Source organism: Ammodytes marinus (genome assembly GCF_949987685.1).
Source record: "Ammodytes marinus genome assembly, chromosome: 8".
Lineage (NCBI taxonomy): Eukaryota > Metazoa > Chordata > Actinopteri > Uranoscopiformes > Ammodytidae > Ammodytes > Ammodytes marinus.
Genome location: NC_137212.1, coordinates 16,787,678 through 16,796,765, shown reverse-complemented (window position 1 = coordinate 16,796,765; position 9,088 = coordinate 16,787,678). Strand labels below are relative to the sequence as shown.

Sequence of the window (9,088 nt, the reverse complement as noted above, 5' to 3'; positions counted from 1 at the left end):
ATGTCAGGACCGAGGCCCGTGGTGCTGAGCGGCCCCTCTGGAGCAGGGAAGAGCACTCTGATGAAGAAGCTGATGAAGGACCACGAGGGCATCTTTGGGTTCAGTGTGTCACGTACGTATCCGTGCCAACTGCTTATTGGCTCTCGTTGCAGGACATCCTGTCAGAGGAGGAAGGCCTTAGACTTCATTGTCCCCAAGGGGAAATTTTTTTTCGCCACACTGTACGTTAGGGACAGCACGCTTACAGATAAACAGTAAATGACAAAATTACAAACATAATGACATGCAGGAGAATAACACACAGACATATACAAAGAGTTTACGGATGGCTCCTTTTCTGAATGTCCCTTGTGTGCTGAAAGTGATTTTATTGTCTAGTGTCACTCCAAGATATTTGAAGCTATCAACCATTGCAACTGTTTCATTGTTGATGAGAGTGTGGAGCTGGGATAATGGGGTAAACATTTTAATATATTTTGTATTGGCTACATTGAGATGGAGGGATTTTTTTCTTACACCACTGGGAAATATGTGCAACAGTGTGGGACAGGAGTCACCGTGTCATAGATCGATTGTCTATTTCTCTACTGGCTCATAGTTTTTGTGTTTTGTATAATAGTAAATATTTTCAAGGTTTTTGCATCAATGCCAAGTTTTATTCTAATAATTATAATGAAAGCAACGCTTCTAGCTGGCCTTAAGAATTATGTTTTTGAATTTCTCTTCACAGACACAACAAGAAACCCTCGACCGGGAGAGGAAGATGGCAAAGGTACAGTAGTCCCGGATCAAAACAAACTTGTTTCTGACCCCTTTTCTGTATCCACACAGGTGTTACAAGTAGGGGTTTGATGTTTTTTAGAACCCACACAAATATTAACCAAGTGATTCACCATGCAGGAGACCTGGACATGGATTTGAATCTGTAGGGATGTTTTCTACACCTCTTTGCTTTTTGTTTCTACACCGGGCCCCCGGCCTACTGTACCTGCCCAGTCTGAAAAAATCAGGCCCCCACAACATTTCTTACTCCCAAGTGAACTGCACAAATGGCTTTTCCCCCCTGTATAGCTTGATATAAGGGGATAAACCAATGTATGTGCCTTGTTTGCTTTCTCCATAGGGCTGAACACACTCCCCATGCTTCTGGGGGCGGCTTTACTGCCCGTAGCAGCCGTCTTTTCCTCTGAAGACATGATAGAATTGTCAACCTCATTGTCGTGTCCAAACCTATCAGAAACCACAGATCAAGGTGTGATTCCTGAGTCCAAAGTTTTTTATTATGTAAGGCAGAGGGACGGGGGTTACTTTCATCATCCTGGCACGCTGCTATTGGATCCGTAGGAACTTGTCATGTGACAAACAAAAAAATAAAAATAAAAATGATCTTTTCATGATCTGAGGAATCCGAGTTTACAATTCGGAGTAAAATGCTCTTGAAAATAGCCCCCTGTGATGCCATGGTAGTGACTCCCAATTCCAGTCTTGTGAGGTGGTATGTCCAAAAAGCTGTCCTTTTTCCATTGTGGCTGCGTATCGATGATTTGCAACCAACCTTTTGCATTGTTGTAGAAATAAATTTTTACTGAAAATATTGAACTGATTGACTAAATTGCAATCAATATAAGATATGTCCCATCATTATTTGAACAACACAACAGTCGATTTTGCTTTTGCCTTGGGCCAAAATAAAGGTTTGATCTTGCTTTTTTTCTCAGGCTTATCATCTATGTGTTACAGCACAGTCAATTCCTATTATAGGCATATTTATCATATTTGCATGCCATGACGTTTATTTTTAAGGATGAATGCATCCTTTGTACAATTTCAACACACCGTCTCAAATTTAGCTCAGAGTACAACATCATTGAACACATGAACACACACTGTCGATTGAACAAAAATATTATGATCACTGATAATGATTGTTTACTGGGATTAACCTGGGTTCATCTTTCACTAAACTGTGATTTGCATCCCTCTCTTCATTTGTTTCTTTCCACTGTACACACCTACATTTTACAGACTACCACTACACTACGGTTGAGGCCATGCTGGAGAAAATTGACAACGGAGAATTTATCGAAAACGCTGAGTTTTCCGGCAACATGTATGGAACAAGGTACATATGGAATGAATGCCATTTTTCATCATCAACAACAAGCTCAGTAAAACCTCAATGATTTAGATGTATAATTGCTGACAGCTCTAATCTTTGATGTTATTGTTCAATTCCTTTAAATTCAATGCCTCAGCAAGCATACAATGAAAATCTAAAAGAAAACCGGAGTTGATTTGAATGGAAATGCATTATACCTTCTAAATATCAGTTCCAGTGATATTGGTTAGTTATTCAATATGAATTAAGAATGCTGCCTCATTTACTGCATAATCTATCCCTTTTATTCAGAAGATAGCTCACAGTCAGTGCATCATAAATCTGAGCAGCTAGGATCAATTCAGCGATCTGCTTACCTTAGTAACTCCTATAGTGTGAGAGTAAAACATCACAAGATTACACTCTCAATAACTGGTTGGACATGGTGAAGCACGTCTATGTTCAGAAGTTTTTTTTTATATGTACTTAATTTTTTCGAAGATTATTATTCAATTTACAATTTAAACTTCCAAATTCACATTTCATCGTGAAAAGAAATTAGAATCCACCTTTTCAATTGAACAAAAACAGTATAGGGGAAGGTGGGGTGATTTGTGCAACTTTTTACTCAAAGTGATTTTAAAGTGAGGCCTTGACAGTTATGTCTCCAACTCAAATATGTACATATATTTCAGGATGTTGTGCATCCCTGGCAATAAAAACTTTGGATCTGGAATAAACTGTTTAAGAAATATAGCTTTCGGAAAAAAAGTTGTCTTGTCGCACAAATCACCCCACGTAGTGGGGTGATTTGTGCGTCATTGTGTCACAATGACAAAGTCACCATCATCATCTTTCTGGCCATCTGAACTCTCATCAGTGGTGTCGTTAAGTGGAATTGAGATGTCACTCTCTCCTGAGCTACTGTAGACTATCACTTTCTTTTGGTGACCAGCGTATACAGCCATGCCACTGGCACAACTCTCAGAAATGTACTTTGCACTAGTTGCTCCGTGCTTGTGGAACCAACTGCCACCTGACAAATGTGATTCCCCCTACATTTCTGCCTTTAAATCAAGGCTCAAAACCCATATGTACACCCTGGTGTTTCCTCCCCATTAACCTCTGCACTACTTACTTACCTCTGCACTACTATCTGTGTTTATGTGGATGTATGGGCTTTACGTCTTTTATTTTGGTTATTGTTATTTTACCTTCATTGTTTACCTACTGAATGCACTATGTACAGCACTTTGGACAGTGCAAACTGTCATAAATGTGCTTTTATAAATACATTTTACTTACTTACTTACTTATAACTCACCCAGGCCCTTGCGCACAAATCACCCCATCCCCAGAATTTTGGATAATAGGCATGATGCAGCAATTTAGGGTTGACATTGTGCTAACTATATAGACTCAAAGTGTAGCATACCAAAGCACTAAAACATGTGTCAAATGTTTTCAAACGTGTCTATAATTGTTCAGACACAATAATCAAAAAACCTTGATCATGGAAATTTTACTTTGAAAGGCAAAACACAGTTTTTTTTAGCTTAAATGTGCTTATATCTTATTCCTTGTGTCTCCCTTCTTTACAGGATGAGTCAAATGGATGGCTCTTCTTAAATATGTGGTCACATTTCCAATTTCTTCCACGGTTTTCTAGAAACAAGGGGTTTTGCAACTTCCAAAATGCACAAATCACCCCACCTTCCCCTATATATATATATTGTTAGTTGTTCAGAAGTTTAGTCCAGGTTGCTTAAAAAGCCCTGTTGGTTTGATATAGTTTCATAATATGACGATGCATTGCTTCTCTAGTAAAGCAGCCATTGAAGACGTGCGGGCTCAGAACATAATCTGCATTTTAGACGTGGACATCCAGGGAGTGAATAGGATTAAGGAGACTGACCTGAACCCCATCTACATTTCAATCCAGCCTCCTTCCATGGAGATCCTGGTAAATGTCCAACTTCATGTGCTTCATTCATTCAATTTAATACAATATTTTTGTTGTACTTTCGGGTTATTGAAATTATTAAACTTTAGTCTTCCTTCTGTCAAAGAGTGACAAATGTGCTAATTTATGACATTAATTCCATGTTTTTGTTGTATACTTGTTGTATACATGTTTTTGTAATTCCTAAATAGATCTTTGTTGTGCCGACATGGCTGCTGTGTTGTTACCTTGTGCAGCATGTCTTGTTCCAGAGAAAATTTATTGTTTTATCGTCTTTGTCAGGAAAAACGTCTGAGGGACAGGCAGACGGAAACAGAGGAGAGTTTAGAGAAACGCCTGGAGGCAGCGCGCATCGACATGGAGCTCAGTAAGTTTTATCTGCACTACTTGGACATGATGCTGAAGTTAATGACAGTCATTGCAGCTGATATTTTCTAGGTATGGAGCCTGGTATCTTTGATGTTGTGATCATCAACGACGACCTAGAAAGGGCCTACGAGGAGCTGAAAGTTATCCTCAGCGCAGTGAGTAAATCCATAAAATATCCTTGACTTTTATTTCATTTAACAAATAGTTTGGGGCTAATGTCAACCAGGCCCTTTTATATTCATAACATTAAACACACATAATGTAAAAAGTATCCATTATCTCTCTTTGTAAAGGAAATCCAAAAAGTTGAAGAGGCCAACAAGTCGGGACCGAGGCCCGTGGTGCTGAGCGGCCCCTCTGGAGCAGGGAAGAGCACTCTGATGAAGAAGCTGATGAAGGACCACGAGGGCATCTTTGGGTTCAGTGTGTCACGTACGTATCCGTGCCAACTGCTAATTAGCCATCGTCCCAGGACATCCTGTCTGAGGAGGAAGTGGGACAGGAGTCGTAGCGTCTCAGATCGATGGTCTGATTCTCCACTGGCTCATAGTTTTTGAGTTGTAAAATACTAAATCTTTTCAGGTTTTTGCACCAATTTACTCATAATGGAAGCAATAATTCTAGCTGGCTTTTAATGATGATGCCTTTAATGTCTCTTCACAGACACAACAAGAAATCCTCGACCGGGAGAGGAAGATGGCAAAGGTACTGTAGTTCTGTCTCAAAAATTATTTTTTTGTTTATTACATGTAGGGGGTTGATGTTTTGTAGCACCCTTACAAAGATTCACCCAGTGATTCACCATACAGGAGACCTGGAAATAGGTTTGAATCTGTGAATTCCAGTCTTGTGGGGGTTAAAGTCCACAAAACTGTCCTGTTTCCACTGTGGTATCGATGATTTGCAACCAGCCATTAGTATTGTTAGAGAAATATCCATAAAGTCAATCTTTTTTGGAATATACAAAATCCATCTGAGCTTTTCAAATGCTGCTGTCACATACCTTTGTTGTTTTATGACAACTTTGTGTTCTATTTGTACTGAAAATATGGACTGATGACTAAATTGTTAATATCAAATATGGCCCATCATTGGACACAATAATGAATTTAATGCCTTGGGACAAAATTAGATTTTGATCTTGCATAGAAATATTGATGAATAATACACCTTGCGGTGCAATCTTGACACATCGTCAGTGATGCATCCGGGGTCATCAGGTCTCATTGCAATCAGGTGTGTGTGGCACTGACTGGCATTAGTTGATGCAGTGTCACTAACCACTCTCACAGAGCCGAAAAGATTCCGTGCCCTCACACTTTCAACACGGATTGCGTCCTAATCATTTGACACTCGCACACGCCAGCACGCGCTAGAAAACAGCTTTACGACGGCTGCAGTCGTAAAATTACTACCGGTTTTCTCCAAAGGGGCCGCCAGACGGCAAAGTTACTCGTAGCCACTTTAAACACGTACTGTCAATCGAACAAAAAATATTATGATCACTGTGATATTGATTGTTTCCTGTGATGAACTTGGATCAGCTTTCACTAACCTGTGATTTGCATCCACTCTCTTCAATCAATTCTTTCCACTTTGCACACCTTCATTGCAGAGCGAGAATCATTATAAATGTTGCATTTTACAGACTACCACTACACTACAAGAGAGGCCATGCAAGAGAAAATTGACAACGGAGAATTTATCGAAAACGCTGAGTTTTCCGGCAACATGTATGGAACAAGGTACATATTTATCTCTGCATGAATGTCACCATTCTTTCAATCTTTTAATCTGTGTTGACCTTGTATGTGTGTTGACATGTATTTGTATTGTCTTTTATATGGAACTTTGAGTCCGGAATAAAGTATTAATTTCACCACATACTCAAGAACAAGCTCAGTAAAACCTATATGATTTAGATGCATTATTGCTGACATCTCTAATAATTTTTTTGTAATTGTTCAATTTCTTCACATTCAATGCCTTAGTATACTGATATTTGCCAAAGAAAAAAGACTCTGTGTGGTTTTAATGTTTTTTTCAGAGGATTTCTCAACATACAATGACCACTGAAAGAAAAGCTGATTTGATGTGAAAGGTATCATTTTCACTGCTATTGATTAATTCAATTGGAGTTAAGAGTGCTGCTCCACATACCCTCAGGCTTAGCCTTAGGGATCAAGGGGATATATCATAGTCCAGTTACAGACGACGCTTTAACCCCCATTGTGTCAAAAAGAGCAATGCGGCTGCGGCTCAATTCCTTTTGCATCAAGTTTAATCTCTTCCTCTTATTCTGAAGATAACTCAGTCATGGCAGCGCGAGTGTGAGCCGCTTGGATCAATGCAGCGATCCACTTACCTTATTAACTCCCGTAGTGTGAGCGGAAGAACATCACAAGATTACACTCTCAACACCTGGTTGGACATGGTGAAGGACGTACATGTTCAGATGTTTTGTTTTTATATATATATTGTATAAACTCATACTTTATGTTTTCCAAGATTGTTTTCCAATTTTCAATTTATATTTCCAAATTCATCGTAAAGAGAAATTATAATCCACCTTTTCAATTGACAAACAAAAATAAAATGTAATTGTTGTTCAAATGTTTAGTCCAGGATGCTTAAAAAGCCCTGTTGGTTTGATATAGTTTCATAATATGACGATGCATTGCTTCTCTAGTAAAGCAGCCATTGAAGACGTGCGGGCTCAGAACATAATCTGCATCTTAGACGTGGACATCCAGGGAGTGAATAGGATTAAGGAGACTGACCTGAACCCCATCTACATTTCAATTCAGCCTCCTTCCATGGAGATTCTGGTAAATGTCCATCTTGATGTGCTGCATTAATGTAATATGATACAATGTTTTTACTGTACTTTTGGGTAATTGAAATGATTAAACTTTAGTCTTCCTTCTGTCAGAGTGTGACAAATGTGCTAATTTATGAAATTCATTGCATGTTTTTTTGTAAACTTTGATCGCCATATCACATGTATACATAGATTTCCTATAAAACAATTCCTAAATACATGTTTGTTGTGCAGACATGGACTCTGTGTTGTTAACTTGTGCAGCAGCTCTTGTTCCAGAGATAATTTATTGTTTTATCGTTATTGTCAGGAAACACGTCTGAGGGACAGGCAGACGGAAACAGAGGAGAGTTTAGAGAAACGCCTGGAGGCAGCGCGCATCGACATGGAGCTCAGTAAGTTTTATCTGCACTTCTACTTGGACATGATGCTGAAGTTAATGACAGTCATTTCAGCTGATATTTTCTAGGTATGGAGCCTGGTGTCTTTGATGTTGTGATCATCAACGACGACCTAGAAAGGGCCTACGAGGAGCTGAAAGTTATCCTCAGTGCAGTGAGTAAATCCATAAAATATCCTTGGCTTTTATTTCATTAAACAAATAGTTTAGGGCAAATTTTTACCAGGCCCTTTTATATCCATGCCATTAGGTAAACGCACATGATGTAAAAAGTATCGATTATCTCTCTTTGTACAGGAAATTCAAAAAGTTGAAGTGGCCAACAAGTCAAAGTCAGGAGCGAGGCCCGTGGTGCTGAAGGATCAAGAGGCCATTGTTGGGTCCAGTGTGTCACGTATGTTTGTGTGTCAACTGCCTATTGCTTCTTGTTGCAGGACATCCTGTCTGAGGAGGAAGTTGGACAGGAGTCACAGTGTCACAGCTTGATATATCTTTTAAGGTTTTTGCATCAACTTGGCATTTTTATTTTAACATATATATATAATGAAATCAACACTTCAAGCTGTCATACTGCAAATTCATAATATGAGTTTGTAGTAGTGGCTTGTTGTTTAGACATCTCAAATGCTGTGCACTGGAGAATGAATGTGTTTACAAATGTGATGTCTCTGAGGGCATATTGCACCAAGGGTAAAGGATAAAATAGTACAGTAGTTTAGCCCCTTCAGGTGATAACTAATATATTTCAAACTCCTTAAGAAAAAAGGGCAAATAGTCAGGGCTTGTGATTTTATTGATCCCTTAGCTGTTCTTATCTCAAACGGCATCTGAATACATTTGTAATGCAAAGCTGTTGAAGGGAAAGGTTGGATGTTATGGGGCTCTCACTGACATTTGGCTGTATTATTTAGGTCTTACATTAACGATAACACTAAGTGAATTTATTCAGGATGAATCCCTGAAATGTCATTGGCTCTTAGCGCAGCAGGTAAACAGGTCACCGGTCCCGGACCCTGTGTCCCACCTGGCCAAGATCCAATTATTCCTGCTGAATGACCTGCAATGACTTCATTAAGAGGCATTCCTTACATTGACCTCAGGGCCTCTGGCTGTCTAACGAGTCTGCAATAAGACAGCACATGTACCAATATTTAAAAGGAGGAATCTTTAAAACCATAATGAGAGCAAAAGTCTGCTTTTGACCCTCCACATGCATGACTTCGTGTAGCGATTGAGAGAAGGTTGGATCAAAGGATTAGCATGTACAGGCTGGTTTCATGAGCATTAGCAGCACTGCATGTGTAAACAATCTTTAGAGGAGGAGTTTAAAATGTTTATGTTTTAATCAAGATATCAAAAATCATTCATTCTGAATCAATCAACTGCCCTGTATTTTGTTTTAGAAATGGCTACCATACCTAAACCTGCTTAAGGCTG

General features: G+C 39.2%; 1 protein-coding gene across 1 annotated transcript; it reads left to right on the top strand.

Annotated features, from left to right (window-relative positions):
* Positions 1-8,717, top strand: LOC307254426 (uncharacterized protein; the record flags this gene model as incomplete). Its single annotated transcript, XM_080032817.1, has 15 exons — positions 1-112; positions 731-772; positions 1,124-1,252; positions 2,026-2,122; positions 3,923-4,061; positions 4,344-4,428; positions 4,500-4,585; positions 4,724-4,862; positions 5,094-5,135; positions 6,079-6,175; positions 7,120-7,258; positions 7,562-7,646; positions 7,721-7,806; positions 7,949-8,045; positions 8,632-8,717. 15 exons carry the CDS (start codon positions 1-3, stop codon positions 8,715-8,717), a joined length of 1,461 nt encoding a protein of 486 aa, XP_079888943.1.
* Positions 8,718-9,088: the final 371 nt, after the last annotated feature.